The sequence below is a fragment of the Chenopodium quinoa genome, unplaced genomic scaffold, assembly GCF_001683475.1.
Source record: "Chenopodium quinoa cultivar QQ74 unplaced genomic scaffold, ASM168347v1, whole genome shotgun sequence".
Lineage (NCBI taxonomy): Eukaryota > Viridiplantae > Streptophyta > Magnoliopsida > Caryophyllales > Amaranthaceae > Chenopodium > Chenopodium quinoa.
This window is the reverse complement of record NW_018743014.1, coordinates 488,618-509,182: the sequence shown is the minus strand read 5'-3', so window position 1 is coordinate 509,182 and position 20,565 is coordinate 488,618. Positions and strand designations below refer to the sequence as shown.

At 34.9% G+C, this 20,565-nt stretch overlaps 1 protein-coding gene across 1 annotated transcript; it reads right to left on the bottom strand.

Annotated features, from left to right (window-relative positions):
* Positions 1–9,929: 9,929 nt before the first annotated feature.
* Positions 9,930–14,769, bottom strand: LOC110729846 (ankyrin repeat-containing protein At5g02620-like). Its single transcript, XM_021909625.1, has 5 exons — positions 14,187–14,769; positions 12,311–12,741; positions 11,574–11,781; positions 10,911–11,009; positions 9,930–10,787 (listed from the first exon to the last, which is right to left on the bottom strand). Exons 1-5 carry the CDS (start codon positions 14,623–14,625, stop codon positions 10,117–10,119), a joined length of 1,848 nt encoding a protein of 615 aa, XP_021765317.1. The 5' UTR covers positions 14,626–14,769; the 3' UTR covers positions 9,930–10,116.
* Positions 14,770–20,565: the final 5,796 nt, after the last annotated feature.

Here is a 20,565-nt window from a genome sequence, read left to right as displayed (position 1 = left end):
ATGCAAAAGATTGTTTGGATTTATCATTGAATTTTCCATGTTGACTAAGAAAACAACTTTCTTCAAGTAAAAAACTTCTTTCATGAAATTAACAAAAGTAATATCGTATACAATACGTATGGCAAATAAGTTAAAAAACTGACAATTTTAGATTCCAACACAATCATGCATAGACACAGGAATGAATCAAACAAAGAATTTCATAACAATAAGCAACAATTTTAATGTTTAGGAGAGTCAAAGTAAAAACATTTAGTTGACAAGAATGTAATTGATATAACTCATCTTTAATTTGCTTGATCGACCTAATGAGTAATGACTACTGCCAAGCTAAGTGGTTTAACATTTAGTATGAGTATTGATTTTTGGAAGATCTATTACATCCAGCCGCCTCTATGATAAGGTTTAAGCAAGTCTGAAGCGAAGCTCTTCCAGCACCTTAGCAGTTCTGGAGGACAGTTTACCTTAGAGCTAGGGACCTCCCTCCCCCTCCCTAAATGAGGGTATTTTCAAGATGAGGGCTTTTCTTGATATGTGCAGAAAAAATTGTACTTGTAATAATTATAAGTTGATGTTCACCTCATAGAAGAAAGCAAATCAACAATTTCATAATCGAACGAGTGTCTTTCTGATGTGCATGGTGTATAAAGCATCAACATAATTACATGCACCTTTAGGGAAACACAACAGCAAAACTGACGCACAATGCAAGCAGCTTAATTACTACCAACATGAATTTTATTTTATTTTTTTTCTTTTTTTGGAAGAAACATGAAAACTTAATATAATTCCACCCATAATCTATAATTTTACCCGATTACAACAGAATGAAATAATTGAGAATGACTTCAGCTGAAGGGACTGGTGATTGTTCAATAATAGGAGAAAGAATAATCATAAGAGAATAGTGAAGCAAAATGTCACTCCTAGTTTTTTTAATTAATATTTCCGATATCAAGCAATTTGAGGCTTTAATTGTTAATCAACATCTGATTTATCACACACTATGTAAAATACTCTAGCATCGTATTCAACTGTCAGGTGAAATTATTTAGTTCAATCTATGTGAAGATCAGATCATATAGACCGCAGGCCATGTCTTGCAGCTTAACACCTAGAAAAAAGATGTACATGTGTAATTCCATTCATAGCCGACCCAAGGAAATTAAGAAAATAAAAGATTGGACCCCAAGAATAAGTAAGCATATCATATCACTAATAAATAAAGTTTGTCCCGCACCTAGGTCACGAGACAGCGACACTTGGTATTCAGTTTTTTCGCCAAGTGTCACGCCACATAGGCAATAATAATAGGTATTATTGTGACACGTATGATGCTAATTAAGCGATTTTTGAATAGATTTTTTAAGATATAATTATTGTATAGATTATCGATGGAAGTCTAATATTTCATATATACAAAATTAATAACTTTTTATTATAAATATCCTATAACTCAAATCTATTTCCATCATCAAATTCGTTTTAAAAAGTTCATTAAAATAAGATCCATTTACAATATATTTAAGGAAAAATTGCTGGGAATAATCCCACCTTTTGAGCCTTTTTTTTTTTTTTATTTTAATAATCCCACCTTTGGGATTTTTTTTAATAATCTCACTTTTATACCCAATCCGCTCAGAATGGTCCCAACCGGTCAAGTAACCTGTTATAACAAGTTACCTGACACGTGGCGACCTGTGATTAGTCAAAAAAATTAAAAAAAAAAAAAGAATTTTTTTTAGTTTTTCCTATTTATTATTATTATTATTATTAAAAAAAAAAAACAACAACAACAACAAGTCCTCCCCCTTCACGGCCTTTAGCCACCCCCTTTCCTCCTTGCCCGCATCCCTTCTCTTTCTCTGCGCCCGACCCCCATCCCACCAGCGACGCCCTCCCTTAATCACCCCGCTAGCACCCCTCTAGCCAGCAATCTCTTTTGCAACCTCTACTCGCATTCCTTTTACAAATCACCCGTAACTCCCTTTGCTGAACTTGACCCGGAACGCAGGAAAGGGATGTGGGTTTAGGTGGGCTTCACTGATTGTTGGAGGGGTGAGGATGGCTAGTTCAACGAGCTAGGGTTGGGAAAGTGGATTCGGGGTAGGGAGGGGGCTGGATGGGGCTTTACGGGTCGGGATTAGGGGTGAGGCAGGAGAGGAGGAGTGACGGCGACAAGGGTGAGGGGAGGGGGAGGACGATAGGGGTGGGGTGAAGGGAGGAGGAGGAACGGCAGGGGAAGATCCGGTGGGTGGGTTCGGGGTGGGGTTTATTTTTTTTTAATTTATTTTTTTAAAAATTTTGGACAAATCAAATTGTGACACGTATAAAATAAACTTAATAAAAAAAAAATTACCTCTTTAACCGGTTACTGGTCACCCGAGACCATTTTGAGCGGATTGGGTATAAAGGTGGGATTATTAAAAAAAATCCCAAAGGTGGGATTATTAAAAAAAAAAACGCTCAAAAGGTGGGATTATTCCCAGCAATTTTTCTTATATTTAATCACAAACTTTTATATGTAACTAGTCAAACCGTGTCACCAACTTTTATAAGAGTTATTTCGTGAGTGGTACAGGGGTTAATTGGTCAGTGGTATAGTGGTTACTCAACTAATGTTATAGATAAGGGTTACTCAGTTATTATTACAAGGGTTACTCGATCAGTTTTATAGGGGTTACTTTGTCCGGCCACATACAAAATGCATTGTTATTTAATTTATTTAAAAAAATAATAGAGAATCAGTAAAAATAAGTTTTAATCTGTAAAAATAATTTTAGTTTGGTAAAGATACTTTAAGTTCGTAATTTCAAGTCAATAATAACATATATATCTATTTACAAACAAAACTACAAAAAGTACACTATTATATAAATATAAGCCATATGATATCGTATGTATAAATATTCTACATTATCATAACGGATTATATGACCGTAATTATTAACATTCAAATAAAAATGTTATCTTAAAATTTTATCAACCATCAAACCATTGTCCGGGCACAAAACTAATATATAAAGCTTAACTTTTAGCTAGGCCACGAGACAGCGACACTTGGCATTTTAACTTTTCGCCAAGTGTCACGCCACGTAGGCAACAATTAATTATTAGTATGACACGTAGGATAAAAATGTTGGATAAATTTAGATATATTTTGTAAGATAAAAAAGTTAGTTTAGAGTTTTATTTTCAATATAATTTGGATAGATTTTAGGATAAAATTACTGGTTTAGAGTTTTATTTTCGATAAAATACCAATATATATGTACAAATAAAATTATAATCCTATTAAAAATAAATAAATTATAACTTTCAATAATTCTCCATAATTTATTATTTTTATATCATAATTTTTGTATTTAAGAGTATTTCCAAAAAAATTCTTTTATGATATACTTTAAAAATTATAACCCACAACTTTATGATCGGTAGTAATATATTTTTACTTTCAAACTGAGGGTTTCGAATAAAGTCTAGGAGTACTCAAAATATTAAATGTCAATGGAACCGTAAAATTAAATTACTCATCCGATTATGAACATTTAAAGCAACTAATGTTTCAAACGTGGATAGGTTTAGACATTAGTAATAATGCCTTTGAAAAAATCATTATTCCTTATAATTATTTTATAAGTAGCCAATTAATGTAAGGATTTTTAAAACATAAGGATATATATTATGGAGGGAACCCGGGGCATCGCTGAGGGTATGTACTAGTCACTAATAAATAAAGCTGGTCTCGCAGCCAGGTCACGAGACAGTGACACTTGGCATTCCAGTTTTTCGCCAAGTGTCGAGCCACATAAACGACAAATAGATATTGTTGTGATTAGATTAGATGCCGCGTTAGATTAGATTAGATAGATTTGTTTAGGATAAAAAAAAAAGTACGTACACATAAAATAATTTATAATTCTTTTGAAAAAAAATTTATCTTTTTATTGACAATAAAATTTTATTGATGGAGACACACCACATATTATAATTAATGTCCAATAAACAATAGAATTTAGCTCCTATACGAATAACCACGTAGATATAATTATAAATATGGTCATGTATAATTAATTTTTTTTAGTCCCTACCATTGATTTATCATCAAAGCTTTTGAATCAGCCATTCTTCATATTTGGTTGTAATATTTTTGTTGTATGTTTGTGATTCTATTAATGAAATTAAAGAAGTAAAAAACTATTAAAATTAGGACACTACAGAATCTGTACAATACAAGGGAATCTTGAAGTGAATTCAGATCAATGTTAATAAGGTCTTAGAACTTTACGGGTTTTACACTTAAAAAATGTTTCAATAATATTTTTTTCCAGATCTTGCAGCTATGCCACGAGACATCGATACTTGGCATTCCAGTTTTTCGCCAAGTGTCGTGCCATGTAGAAAACAAATAGGTATTGTAGCACATATGATGTTAAGTAAATGAATTTTGGGTAGATTTTTTAAAGTAAACATGTTGTATAGAGTTTTACTATTGATATACTTCTAATATTTCATACATACAAAATTAATTGATTAGTTTTAACTGATGTCTGATTTGTTGTATGCGAATTAGTAAATTGTTAGGGTTCTTCAATTTATTGTGGGTTTTAATTTCTCTCCTCAATCAAACCTTAATTTCTCTTTTGATTTCCCCCTTTTTTCAATAAAATGGAGGTGAATAATGTAACCCCAAATGCGATTTCGAAGATTATTGCAAACCCATCTCCTGATTCTTCTGAAGATCTTCCAGATCTTGTTGTTCAAGTCATTGATTTGAAAGCCGTCGGCAATCGTGAAACCCTAGATCTGTGTTTGAGTCCCTCGATGTCGGCCATGAATGTTTTTCCATTACACCTTCCATATGTTCGTAGGGTTTCTTGTCTGACGCTCAGAAGAATTCATGGAGTTGGGGCAAAAATCTCATGCGATGATAAAGATAATGTGAATCTTGAGTCCCCCCTGATTCGCTTCTTAAGCGTTAGATCCAATAACTGTAGCTGATGGGTAAATGTCTCTGTGAAACCCTAATTTATTTATCATTCCGTTTATTTTTTTATTTTTTTTTTTATAAATAGCAGCATGTTTAGGGTGGAGGATTTGTTTCTAGTTGTGGTTGTATGCCAGTAACTTCAGTTGCTGGCCAGGATGGATTTTGATGATATTTGTGTTGGTGTTCGTTGATGTTGTGTGGTGGTTGTTGCTTACTATCTGTAGCTTGTGTTATTGTTGATTCGTTTGCCCACCCTGTGTAGTTGTTTGTTACTCTGCTCAGCCTGTGTTGTTTTTGTTTCATATGCTCATTCTGTGTTGTTGTTTTTGTTTCATATGCTCATTCTGTGTTGTGGTTCCTATGGTCAGCCTATGTTGATGTTGGTTCTAATGGTCAGCCTATGCTGTTGTGAATGCCTATGGTCAGGGTGTGGTAATGTTGCTTCCTATGGTTACCATGTGTTGATAATGCTTCATGTGACTAACCTATGTTATTGCTTCATGTGGTCAACCATTGTTGATGTTGATTTCTTTGGTCAGCCTCTTTTATTATTGCTGCCTATGCTGAGCTTGTGTTACTGTTGTTACGCATGTTGAGTCTCTGCCTTTGCCTATGCTGAGCTTGTGTTGCTGTTTTTTCGGTTTTGGCCTTGATTATGGATTATTCTTCTGATTTTGATCCAAGTGGTTGATGAATTGTCCCTTTAAATGCAAACATTCTTTGAATTTTAAAGATGTGTTGAGTCCTAGTGGTTGATGAATTTTAAAGACGTGTGCTATTGATATCATAATGCGTTGAGTCCCTTGGTCGTTAATAGTTACACTAGGATAATCCATATAATGAAGGGACTCACTTTCATCGTACAACTTCTCAATGTGATTTGCTCCGGTTTGTCCGTTGAGGTAACACAGTTTGAGAAGTTTATGAATGAAAAAAACCCCCTGATGGATTCATGAATTATTTGCTTTATTTTGATGAAATTGATGTAGATCTTTGTGGTACTTGTAGAGTTTAATTGATAGCTCCCTACAACAGTGAGTGAATTAGCTCCCCTAATATTGATAAAAATTATTCAACGAGTGAATTAGTTCCCCTAATATTTATTTTGCTGAGTTTTTGCTTTTAATAGTTCAATTTCTTCCCAATTTCAATTAATTTTAATTTGGTTGTGTTAGCTTTAGTAACATATTTTTAAATATTTTCTTCTAGGGATGAAATTGGTTGTTGTATTGTAACTGAATCAGTAATGTTTTATTCAATGATTGTATTACTTTGTGACCGAAATCTGAGTTTCATTTGATATTTCTAGCTTTAATAATAAGGAAGAGACTATATTGGAGATTTGCTCACTTGATCACCTAGTGAATGTGTCAACTCCTGTTTCTCATGTGAGTTTGATACTTACTTCTCTAATTTCTGTTGGGCTCACCAATCACTTTCTTTGATTTTTACATGTTTGTTGTTGCTACTTTCGAAATTGGTCACCATTTGCTTTGAAGGACTTGATTCAGACTTCTAGAACTCTCTCATCACAAGCTCCACATACTAAACCTCAGTTTGCTGCTTGTTGCATGATTGTATTAGTGTGTGTTGGGTGCTGCATGTTGCTTATTTTGCTGCTTGTTGCTACGTTTTATTGTGGGTAAAGTGTTCCTGCTACTGCTTATGTTTCTTCTTTGTGTGGTGCGTGGCCTGCTGTTTAGCTTGTGTGTGGGATGTAAAATTGCTATATGATGCTGCCGCTTTGTTGTTGTTTGTGTGAATTTTTATAGCCCGTGATATTATGCTTTTCTTAACATGAACATATTAAAAAATATCTTGTTGTTAACATTTTGTTTTACTAATGTCATTTAAAGTCCTAAGCTTATTGATTGCCATTGTTTGTAATTTACTTAAAAAGTATAAGGTGTAGATTTGGTGGATTCTGTAAGAGAGGGATCTTTATAGTGTAAAACATGTTTTTTTTTTTTTCTTTTTTTTGGACTCAAATTAGCATCAATAGTTCTTTGATTTGATTTCTGATTGGTATGACTGAACACATAATATTTTAATTTCATGTGTCAAAGTGTCTGCTTCCATGATACATCTAATTTTTACGAGCTTATGTGTGTTACCTTAATTCACCACTAATATTACCTAATATTGTAGCTTTCCAATGTCAAAAATCATTCGTAATAAGCAAACCATGCAATCTGTTTTATAAGGTGTCAAAATATAATGTCATAGTGCTCAAGCCTTAGTGCTTTTCTTTCACCTACATGTTCTTGTACCACTGCTTTTCTGCTAGAGTGGTGCAGCATATATTGCTCATAGTGCTCAAGCGGCCTTAGTGCTGCTGCTTCGGTACTGCTACTGTTTAGCTGCTCTGATGCTGTTGTTCAGCTGCTGCTATATTTTTTTATTTTATTTTTTCAAGTGTAAAATTACAGGTTATTAATGAAAATTATCAGTTTCAAGTATATTATGTATATTTATAATAGTCTGGTGATAAATTCAGATGAAAAAAGCAAAAAAAAAAAAAAAAAAAAAAGTTTTTTTTTTAATTTTTTTGGGCATTTTTGGCATCGGTTAACCGGTGCCAAATCTAAGAATTGGCACCGATTTTGAACCGGTGCGAATGCTTCTGATTTTTGGCATCCCTCAAATCTGGACAGGTTCAAAACCGATGCTAAATGGGAGTTTTAAACCGGTGCTAAATGGCATTTTTCGCCTAGTGTTCGATATTAAACCCAAGAATTATCGCAAATATTAAACTCAAGAATAAACGCAAATATTAAATCCTCCATTTCTATTATGCGCTTCTCTAATCTCTTTAATTTGATGTTCTCCAATTCTCTCTCATCTAATTTCAATCTCTCGGTAAATCCCTAATTTTCTCTTAGCTTTTACTTTCCTTTTCTTTAATTTCTCTTGTTTCAGTTAGATTTAGGGGTTAGTTTGGGAAAATTTTCAACCAATTTGATTTTTTGTTTAATTTTCACGATTATAATGGCGATTTATTTGAACTTCGACTCTTATTTTTGTTGATTGTAGCGATCGTGCGCTACAATTTGTTGATGGCAGTTGATGTTCAAAATGTTTCAAGTATTGAACCGATGGGGGTTGCAACTATCCGGATTTTATTTGGAGTTTTAAGGTTTTGGATTTTGAATTTGGTTTTTTGATTTTTTTTTTTTTTAGTGTTTATTGTTGTTCTTTTATTTAGTGTGTTTTCTGTTTCTTGGTTTGCTCTAGCTGGAGTATGAGATGTGTGGTATGAAGAGTTTTAAGGATGTCTGGGCGAAAATCGGGATCGGATACTGTGACATATACGGGTTTTCTGCTACCCAGAGGGTAAAATGTGTTTTTTCTGGTTTTTTTTTTTTGGGTCAATTTATGCGTTTTTTCTGTTTGCTTTTGCATTTTGTATTTTGATGACTGTGGGAGGAAAGACAAAGTCAAATTTATTTTAGGTGCTGGTCGTCCGTCGACAGGTGAATAATTATCGTGAAGTTTGATGGCTTGCAGCCACTAGAACACACCTTTGTTGTTGCTCAGTGGCAAGTCAAATCGGTGAGTTTGATGGCATCTCAAAGTCAATATAAAACAAATTATATTAAAATTATTTATAAATTAACAAATTACGTAAACTATTATCTTTCTCATATTAAATTAGATTTGCTAATGGTGAGAGGTGTGAAACAAAGAATGTGAAGGATGTGTACACGGAAATTTGAGTCGGATTGTTTAGACAATATGATAGACTAGTTAGGCTTATCATCTAAGCGCAATAGATGTCTAGCTATTTGATATTGAAATATATGACAAACGTGATAGATTAAAATTTTGACGTAGAACTCCATCTCAAATTTATTCAGTTATTTACAAGAGAAATTATTCAATAGATAAGTAATAACAGATTAGAAGAAAAATAATTGTTGGGTCTATAAATATGCATGTAGCTGTATCCCAATACTAATGCCTCCGTCTTTTAGCCCATTCCTTGAAAGTGTTAAAAGTTACAAAAATCATTACAGAGTCACAACAGAAAAGTTAGCATTTGTCATTTGGGTGTGACATGGTTGCTGGCTCTTGCAATGGATTGATTTTGATCTTAAGTGGGACGCAGCACATTGTTATCTGCAACCCAGCTATTGAGCAAGAGCACGCGGGGTTTAAATTACTACCTTGCATAGACTATAATTATGATCGATTCTTATGATCCTTACGGCTCTTATTATGAGGAGCATTATTGGTACTATGAGAGTCATAATTACACATGCTATGTGGGTCGAAATTTTAGTTTCAGGGTTTACGGGCTTGGCTATGATAGCTACAGCCACTACTTTAAGATTGTAACATTTACTCCAAAAAGGCTCTTATTTATAGTTTGATAAAAGACAACCAAACCCTGGAGGACAATGAACTTGCCAAATATTATCACACACAGTGTCCCTAATTATGCAGGGGAAAGGGAAGAAGAAAAGTTATATATCTAGACTTACGACCAAGGAATTCCAACCAACAACCACTTACACTGGAATATAACCAAGTACGATCCATTGATTTTTGAATACTCGAGGGAAATGATCCCAAGCTTTGACCTTCACAAGGAAGAATGGGGTGAAGTGCCAATGCCGGATGTATTAGATCAAGGATATTTTTTGCATGGCTACATATCAAAGCCTTACATCATAGAGCTTGGAGTGTTAAGTGGATGCTTATGCCTCTAGATATCTAATGGTGAGCCAGAGAAAGGCAGAAATGAATTGCCCAGGACCCGTATGAAATGATTTCACAGAAAAAGAAGGGCAGCCTCACAGTCACAATGTCTCATCAATTCTCAAGCTAGGATAAGGTCGTACTCCGCTGATTATATCTGTCATCACAAGTACTTGAATGCCACATTCACCTTGATCACAAATTCATCGAGAGGCAACTGAAGAAAACTCTTGGAATATAAAAACAATTAGGAACATCACTCACACACAACATAAAGTGACCGAGAAGAGTTTACCAAGGCCTGGGTATGTTAATCGCTAATAGATAGGCAAAACAGCTAACACAATTGGCTATCATCAATCAACTCACTTCTAATCACCAAATAGGGCCTTAAGTATTTATTACAAGTCTCACGCTTTGTAGCCTTAATAGGTGATATACCCAGATGGAACTTCACTTAGCACATTAGTTTCAAATGATGAAAAGGTCCCCACTGTTAATTTTTTTTTCTTTCTCAACTTAGATGTCTTCCTCTTGTCATTGAGTAGCATAATACTCAATCCAACAAAGATTATGCATAAGAACCCGCCACAGATAGACAACACAATTCCGGATGTCTTTTTTAGGTGTTGGACTTGTAGGGTTGTAGCCCACCTTGCTGCAATGTAAGCTATGGCTAGGAAGAATACTGCAAGCCATAAGAGCTTATGTGTTAGAGTCAACACCCTTCGCATCGGTGTGGTACGAAAAGGAATGATGCTGACAAGAATGACAACGATGCCAAGAGACAAGAAGAGGGCTACATCGTTGCTGAACACAAACACCTTAAATGCTGTTGTTTGCGACAACACTGGCTTTCCTTTGTTAGCTCCTTCTTGAAAAAAGCCCCCGGGAGGGCTCAGGCATCCTGTGAATGTTACCGTAGCGATTAAGATTGCGATTATGTTGATCGTATTCCTTGCATTTTGAAGCCCTTCTATGTGCATTTCATACATCCTTTTCTTCTGTCTATCCTTACGAACACCCTTTTCTGTTTTTAAAGTCGCAAGAATTTTTTTCACAGCTTTATATAAGGGCTTTTGATAAGATGCATTTGCTGACATAAGAGTATAACATTAATCAGTAATAATAAAACTTTTTGCTCATACAACAAAAAAGATCATAAATTATTAAGGCTGGGTTTGATTGAGAAAGGCAAGAGTCTAATCCTGAAACGCACCTTTACGACCCTGATATGCAGTACCATCAGTACGTGAATTCAATGAAGTTGACGAAGAATTTCTTGATAGAATTTTGTCTGTTTTGTGCTCAATGGTCACTAATCCTCCAAATCAAGAAATGATAGATACTGTTATAAATCCTCTCTACTAATACTAGAAGATGCAGGAATTCTAGTGTAAAGATTGTTTTTGGTGAAGTCTGTAATAAAGATTGTAAACATGATAATTGTTGAATCTTAATAAGATATAAACATAAAACATGTTAATGGCATTACGAAAACAATTATACAACATGAACATAGGCTCAAGTAAAATTCAACTTATGTAGTTATGTGACATTGTGACCCTCTCACTCTTAGGCTCGTCATGTAAATTCAAAAGATCTGCTTAAGGGCAAAGAAAAGGGATTTCTGAGTCACGAATATACATGTTGCTAGGAAAAGTAAATTTCTTAAGTTTGTGAAACTTAAGTCTTACTCACCATTCTCCATATTTTAACCAAGAAGTTAATAAGTGGTATAAAGAGGGTAGATTTCATAACAATCTTGCGAAAATGAATGCATAAACTCAGCAAAAGAAGGTAATATCGATTGATAAGACAAAAAATCAACCAAACATGCACAAAAATGTGTAACATTGAAAGTTGTCCAAATAGCTTGTACCTTCATCTTCCTGGCTTAATTTATCAACGGATTTTGGTTTTGAGTTGAAATAAACTTTATGATGCTTTTCTAACAAGAGTTCCTTGAGATACTGGGCGACAACATCGTCTGGTCTATACTTCTCAAGAAGGTCAAGAGCAGTAAGCCCTGCCTTATTTTTGGTTTTTAGTAGTTTCTTTGTTGCTTTGTTGATCAGATACTCTGCAATCTGTAAAATATTAGAAGTGTTACTGTTCACTTCAATATGTCATGTTGATCTCAAATTGAACACTGCAGATCAGACTATTCTATAACTGTGAAGCAATCAGTGCCTAATCACTAAAAAAATTTAGTTGCGCTTAAGAAACACTAGTTATTAGTCTCGTGCATTGTACACAGATAGTCAGCTGTGAACCTGTATAAAGAGAGCAAAACTAAGAAAGAAAGAATTGAAGTATATTAACATGAGTTGGAGCTTAAGATAGATGACATGAATAAGTCTTGTTCTCTTCACCTTAACAAAATAATATTCAGTAAAAATAATTTTAGTTCTATAAAAATGGTAAATTTAACAAATGTAATAGAAGATCAGTAAAAATAAGCTTTAATCAGTAAAATAATATCAGTTTAGTACAATTAATTTCAATAAGTAAACAAAATTTCATTTCAATAAAAATAATTTCAATTAAACAAAAATAAGTTGAAGAAAACAGGGTCTAAGGGAAAAAAAATAGCGGGATTTTACTGTTTTAACATACCTTAACTGATGTATGATAGATAGCAAGATGCAAGACATGATTTCCTTCTTGGCCTCCTTTATGGAAGAGATGGAAGAGATCATTGTTGTCACCAATAACTTGGATCAAGCTTATAAGAGCATCAAAAAGATGGTTGTTAACTGCAAGATGAAACACGGTTTCTTGCTTATACTGGGTCAAGAGCTTAAATGCAGAAGGAGCAAATTCCTCAAATTCTTTAAAGATAGCTATTTTATTTCGCATTACTGCGTGATGCAGAGGAGCAAAGCCATGATTGTCACAAGATTGGGCAAGGTTAGGATTCAATCGGAGCAACATTTTTGCGATGTCAGTTTCACCATATCCACAAGCATAGTGCAGTAAGTTAAGTCCATCTTCATCTGACCTTTCCATGATAATTGGACACGCTTCTATTAGCTCCCTGATAAATTCTGTATAAACATCAACACACTGATTAATGTAGTAGTTTTAGATCAAGATCGATATAGAAGTTATAAATCTTATACGTAGTACTTCATACGGATTAATCTTGATGTGAAATAGTGCATGTTTTGTTACTCAGTATAAATTTTACACCACTTTTCCATTTGTCCCTATATTTTTGCCACAATGCAAATAATAGGGTTAAATTTCAAAAACTTTGACCATAAATTCCCATCAATCAATAATATAATACTAAAAGCGAATCTGACACTTATCATGTTCTGATTTAAAAAATTCCCGCCACTTTTACTTTTCTTTTTTTTTTTTTTTTTAACAAATCTTCATGAACATTAATTTATATATCCTATAATATTTAATTTTCAAATTTGGCAATTATATACAAAATATATTCCATATGCATTTAATAAAGGAAATTTTGGATTTTAACACCAGAAAATAAAAAAAAACCCGAAAATGATTTTTAACAACCAAAAAAACAAAAATTATTTTACCAGAAAAATTTTATAAAATTGGATTTTACCACCACTTAACGGTTTCCGTCCAAAAAATTTGTTAAGTGGGGCCAACAGTGACACGTGTCACCATTTTATTTGTTTTTAAAAATAAAAATTAAAAATTAAAAATTAAATTCCTAAATCTACCCAGCCACCTCTGCCCACCACTGCCACCTTCATCCAACCCAATCGCCGGCCAAACGCCGGCGCATCCCCTCCCCCTCCCTTACCCGACCCACCTGAACCCTCCACCTGATAAATTTCCACTGTGTCATACACTAATTAGTTTATAAACTCTTTCATCTCTCTCCTATGGGTCCATTTTTAATATTCTTTCTATCTCTCTCATCTCCAAAAATTGTCTCGAAATCCACAATTTACAAAGTGATGCAACTAAAGAAACGAAGAAATTATATATTTCTTTTTCTTTCTCCTCCCTCCCCCTAATCTTATCTTTCTCCTTGTTTTACATAAAATCCGACCACCACCTCTGGCACATATGCGATCCCATCTCCCTATGCACCCCAACCTATCTCCTTACTTTGACCGGTGGTGAGATGGTTTCGATGGTAAGGGAAAGGGAGGGGTGGGTGGGGCTGAGGAGAGGGGTGTCTGACGACGATGGCTGAGGGAGGTAGATTTCTTTTTTTTTGGACTTATAATGTGATGACGTGTCTGGTGATACGCTATAATAGGTTTGATAACTTGTAAGGTCAATAAATTAATCGGCTAAAGTTAAATATTAAAACCAATTTCCCTTTTCTTAAAAAGCCTTAAAAAGACGAAAAAAGGGAGGAAAAAAAATGCTAGTACTGTATACTAATTATTACATGGTCCTCAGCTCCTAACCCATAATTTCGTTAAACTACGTACACGAAATGGAAGGAGAGTGGAATAAAGGGATTAAACAGAGGGTTGTTTAGCTAAATCTAACTTACCTCTATACGCGCCGCCACGAGAGACAATAATACGTAGACAGGAAAAATCAGCAGCAAAATTTGACGAATGAGAGAAAAAATCAGTTTCAGTACTATCTATCTCTGACATCAAACGCCTCATCAGGTGACTATGTCCATGTTCACAAGCCAACATCACAGCACTTTTACAGTTAGAGTCATGAAATACCCAAGGTTTAGCCTCCAATAATGTCTCCAACACCTCTTGGTTTCCGCCTCGACAACCATCGACTAGCGGAGTTTCTTTCAGTTCGTTAATTGCTTTAACCAAGCTCGGCCCCAACTCCTCTATTTGATGAACAATATTGGCATGCCCATGTTTAGAAGCTAAATGTAGTGTCATCTCCTGTAAATTCTCACTTCTTTCATCGAGTATGGAATCACCTTCTTCGTCTTTGGTCATTCTGTGTGATTGATTCATTTTTGGGGGCGAGTGAGTGAGAGAAAGGATAAGGGTGGAATATGACAAGGGGCTTTAACAACCAACCATATATAATACGGAGTAGAAACATTAATTTTGTAACTATTGTTTCGGTAAGAAAACAGTAGGACCTTCGGACGGTCCAATTTAGGTGGAGATGATTAATCTCGGTCCAATGAACGTAGGAGCTGAGGATTTCCTGCACACCAAAGAACACGTAAACTAGCCTCGGGGGTGGTTGCCGAGGAATGCCCCTACGATGCTAAAGTCAGTTCAGTTTAGAGTAAATGCTATGCAAGAGAGTTTGTGCTTGAGGCTTTAAGTGCATTTATGTAAATGAGTGTAATTGATGGCTTTTATACCTTGATTCAATTGGGAAGGACTGGGCCTTTGAAGTCAAATGGGCTGACCATCTTGACTGGGCTTTTCTTGACCTTAGCATGCTTTTGGAGGGTTGAACCTTGTTTTGGGCTTGAATTGAGTTATTTGTACTAGGCCCAATTAGATAGACTGAATTGGACCCAAACAACAATGACAAAGTCTTCCGTCTTCCAAAATAATAAAGTCTTCCATAGAACTTTCAACGAAGTCGAATGATTGCTTATGTTACTGGTTAGTAATTTCCATGGAGAGAGATTTTACTTCTATACTTTGTATGGACTATACAACTATACAAGTACATTTCGAGAAAGATTCAAGTGTTCCGCGAAAAATGACTATTCAACCCATTTTCTTTAATTCAATTTTTTATTTTATTTTTCCATCGTTTTGCTCTCTTCATCTATTGAGACTTCAGAGTTTTAATTTCTTTCCATTTTCTAGAACTTTAATTCTCGATCATTCATGGTCGACATCTAATAATTGGGAGATAGTTTATGTTTGGTGATTAATTTTTCGATTTAAATATCAATGTATGTTGTAATGTGAGAGTCTCTACTTGAAAACTTGCAAAGACATCAAAAATCATTGTTTGAGTCAAACTTTAAGGGATGGAGAATGTGTTATGCCGAAACTTTTTTATTGTATAAGCTATGTTCTTTTCTGTAAGTTTGTTGTTTATAGATCTAATTATATTATAGATGTTGTATGGCTAATGTTAATTATGTTGTTCTTTTCCTTAAAAAAAAAAATACATTTAAACAGTGCCATCATTTAGGTACACAATTCAATCTTTTATTTCTCAATACTAAGCGGTTATGAGAATATGAACTAACAGAATACTAAGTGTGGAAGAAAGAGCTAGAATATATGTCGATGTGAGTTTACCGGGAATTTTTGTTGCCAGGAATCCAGCATGGTTTGGGATTGTATAATCCACAAGAGAACAGGATAAGGAAGGTTGAGTTTCATGGTTGCGAGTTTACGGGGAGCAGTACTATTCTACCAGAGTATAACATGTATCGAAAGTTTTGTTCATCCATTTACTAGTATGGAAGGAAGGGAAGGAACAGAGGAGATTTATCAAGAAGAAAATCTGCTATACTGAGTCTACGGACTGTTTGCACCTATGCAGCTTCCTCTGTTCCTGCTATTATGAGTGTTGTTTTTGAGACAGACTTTCAATATTTTCTGAGTAATTGTGCGTTGATACTGTGCACGGGGAGATTAATTCTTGTAACGGGTAATGCTTAATTGTAAAGATAAATAGAAGTAGGAATAATCATACGAGCATAATGACGTAAAAATGTGGATTATAAATTTATGATCACATGAATTATATGCTCTTAGTTATGCTACTTCTCTTTCCAGAAAATTCGGGCTTGAATTCCTATTCAATGACATGATTAATCACAATTTATGTAACCTAATCTGGCATTTTATCTGTCAGGTGAAACATATTTAGTTCAATTCATGTACTGAACACATAGGCCGCAGGCTGAATACCATTCAGCTTAACACCTAACATACAGAGATATTGAGCTAATTTATTCAAGAAAACAAGATTATATTCAGTTGTTAACACTTCTGGAGCACAAACTAACAAGACCCATCAACAGAGGGTACAATGCATCCAAAGATAAATGAACCAAAATCCGCCTTGAAGGAGACTTACCATCAGGGAGATTTGCCTGTTATCTTCACCTCAATAAAGTGATAGACCCATCTTCCACCATCATTTACCAAGAGATGCATGCCGTTTCATCCTCTGGATCAGCATGAACAACCAAGCTGAGTGTCTGGCCTTGTTCAAGCTCCAAGGAAAGGCAGAGAAAACCAGTTTGATTATATCCCCACGTTCAATGCCTCTTGTGTAAGCTCAAATTATGATCTGACTAGGTATCCGTCATTCAAATGTAGAACAACAACCTCAACCTCAAAAACGCTTACACTTCAAATCTCATATATAAATAGCTACTACTGCACCAATTGGGTGTAAGTAGGGAAAGGAAAGAGTCAACGCCTGAATTAAGCAGACATGGTACACGACTGATTAGTCGGCTGACCCACATAGATAATGTACACTTAATTAAACACATTACAAGGTACATGACATGCATAGATATACTTCCAACTTAAAGTTTATGCCAATTATCAACTCAATGTCATTCATGATATACTTCCAACTTATATAGAACATGCAAGACCAAATTCACAAATTGGCAAATCACACATCTTAATTACAATTTACTGTTACCTGATTCGTAACTTCCTGCTGGAGCTTAATTTGCTCCGAGGAAGAAGCAAACCTCAAAGTTGAATCCGAACTTGGTGATTTCATACCACATAACTCAAACTATTTTCCATAAAATAAAATAAAAATAAAAATAAATAAAAAAGAACTTTCTGGCATTTTATAACTCTCAAAACTTATAAGTTTAATAAACAAATTAAAAAGCTGAGCATAATTTAACGATTGCTAAATAATGAATAAAGGCAGGAGAAAAAACAATAATAAAGGAGAACAATACATTTTCCCCTCCTTTTTTCCTATATATATAGATGCAATTGTTCTTGTCATCAACTATGCTTCTTAGTAAGAGCACTAGCAATGGTGAGTGTTTTTTTTTGCTCATGAGCATTTTTTGTGAGTCAAAAAAATGATCAATGGTTACAATGGTGAGAATTTGTTAAATGGGAAAAAAAGCCCATGAGCATTTCCAAAAAAGCTCAAAACTTGAGCATTTTTATTGATGAATAGTAAGTCGAGTGGGGCCCACAGCTGGCTGACAAACAAAAAAAAAATTCGGAGTCCAAGCATCAAAACGACGCGTTTTGATGAGGTCCCTCAAAGGCGCGCCTATCAAAACGCGTCGTTTTGATGAATCAGATTTTTTTTTAAAAAAAAGGCTGATGTCTGACGCGTGCAGCGAGGGGGAGCAATGAAGACGCGACACGTGGCGGGTGCAGGTAGCCAGCCAATCAGAAAATACTAGCCGTTTACAACGGATATATTTTTGTAATGTATTTTCTGAAAAATATATTTTGTAAAAAAAAAAAAATTACCAACGGTCATAAAATTAAATTCTCTATAAATAGACACATTTTTATATATTTTGATATAATTTCGTAAACACTTTAAATCCTCCACATTTTAATTTTCTTAAAAGTATTTTAAATTTGTAGAAGAATATTGTTGTTGCAATTCACCCATATTGAGGTAACAATTAGTTTTTTTTATTTTTAAATTTATTTTTCTAATATAATTAGTATATATGTGATTTTTTTAAAAAAAAAAATTGTAGGCCATGTAATTATATTGCAATATGTAATTAAACAAAGTTGTGTATATTTTCTCCATAAATTTCTATATATAAATGTAGTTACATAATAAAATTAGTATATATGTGATTTTTAAGCCACGAAATTATATTGCATTATGTAGTTAAACAAAGTTGTGTATATTTTCTCAATAAATTAGTATATATGTTATTTTGTGAGGAAAAAAAAATATTGTATGGCATGTAATGTAATTGCATTATGCAATTGAAGAAAGTTGTCGTTTTTTGATGCAGAATCTTTTAATGGATCCAAACAACCCAAATTTCCGTCAACAATTTTCGGGTTTTAGTGATGATTTCCTAACTAATCCCGAGTTTCAATTGTTCTTGCAAAGAATATGCAGTATGTCTTCGCAACCACCTCCTCTGCATCAGACACCCACTGAGGTTCCCCTACAAAACCCTGCTAATGAAGATCGTACACCCGAAACTGATCTTGGTAGTAACACACTCTTCGATGAGAGCGAAGAGGAAAGCGTACCAGAGACGTCGCAGTATCCTCCTCCAGCAGTTCGCTTGTTGGAATCCAACCAGGTTCCTGCACGAGCTACCCGTATTTGGTCTGTTGCGGAAGATGAAGCTCTGATTGGGTTGTACTTGCAGATTAGCGAGGATGCTATTAAAAGTACAAGCCAAAAAGCAACTAGCCTATGGCGCAATGTACACGCAGCATATCAAACTTTGCATAAGCAGAAGCCGCATATAATTCCGCCAAGGCCTATTAAGAGTCTAACGTCGCACAGGAGAAGGTTGGCAGCGGACACACTGCAATGTATCTTGCTATGATGAAGCAGGTAGACTTCCGGAGGGAGGGAGTGGTTACAATGAAGCTGATCGTATGAAAAGTGCGGCGAAGCTTTTTCATGTCGCCCAAGGTCGCAATTTCACTTTTCCTCACGCAATTGAAATGCTTAACAAGGATCCAAAGTGGAGACCAAAGCTCAGATGGTCAATGTCCTTGAAGGAAAGAAAAGCCGCTTGTGATGCTGAGGAAGAAGGTAGTGCTGGAAGTGGGAAGAGGTCCAGAGATGATGTAGAGGATGAAACCCCTACGGATGGTTTTTCATCTGGCGGTTTACAACGACCCGAGGGTGTCAAGAAGGCAAAGGCGAAGCGTAAAGGGAAAGCAGTAGCAACAGAAAGTGGTTCGTCTGAGCTTAGCGAACGAATGAAGGAATTCGCTACAATTCGCGAGAGGGAGGCCATTCTGAAGGAAGAGAGGATCAAAATTGAAAAAGACAAGGAACAGAGGAAAAGGGAGGAACTTGACATTCATAAGATGAAAACCTGGTTTGATATGGTGCAAGCTCTGAAGAATTCGCCTACGCCACTCACTTCTGAAGAAGAGTCGTACAAGAATTTTTTACTGGATAAATTACAAGGCCTTTAAGCATGTTTGGTTGTAGTCTTTTATTTATTAAGCGCAATTTAGTCTTTTATTTTTAAGTTGTATTAGTGGTGTGGTTAATCTCAATGTAAGATGTACACTTGTATTCTGATTTTCCAATATTGAATGACAAGTTGTTTAACAAGTTGATTTAAGTTTACATTCATACCGACATAATTGCTTTAAATCTTTGTCATTGTGTAGTCATAGTTTTCTGATTTCACTTTATCAGAATGCTTTAACTTTGTGTCATTGATACCAACATAATTACAATAAATCTTTGCCATTGTATAGCCACGTTTTCCTATATTCACTTTATCAGAATGCTTTACCTTTGTGTCATTGATACCGACATTATTGCACTCAAGACTTGTCACTGTCAACTAGCATAGTATACCTATTCCGTGGTTGAAAATTTGATTCCTGTACTTGGTGTGGTCATTCAGATTTGTAACCACATATTCATTTGATATTTTTGCTATATATAGTAGGCATGGCACATATACACAACCACACCCCTTCATCAAGTAACAATATTAATACGAGATGTATTCTAGACCATCATCAAGCTCAAGTTCAAGCTCATCTTCTTCAAATACTGAAGAATATGACCAACTTGTTGATGAACTCTTCACATACCAACCCCCATCTGTCCTCATGCCCCAAACACAATCCCAACACTCTTCAAAAAAACCTAGAGGGGGTACGAATAGAAGAGATAGGGAAATTGGACATGCCAGGTTGTTTAATGATTACTTTTCCGATAATCCTGTGTACAACACCACCCAATTTAGAAGAAGATTTCGTATGCAATGACCTTTGTTTGTACGTATA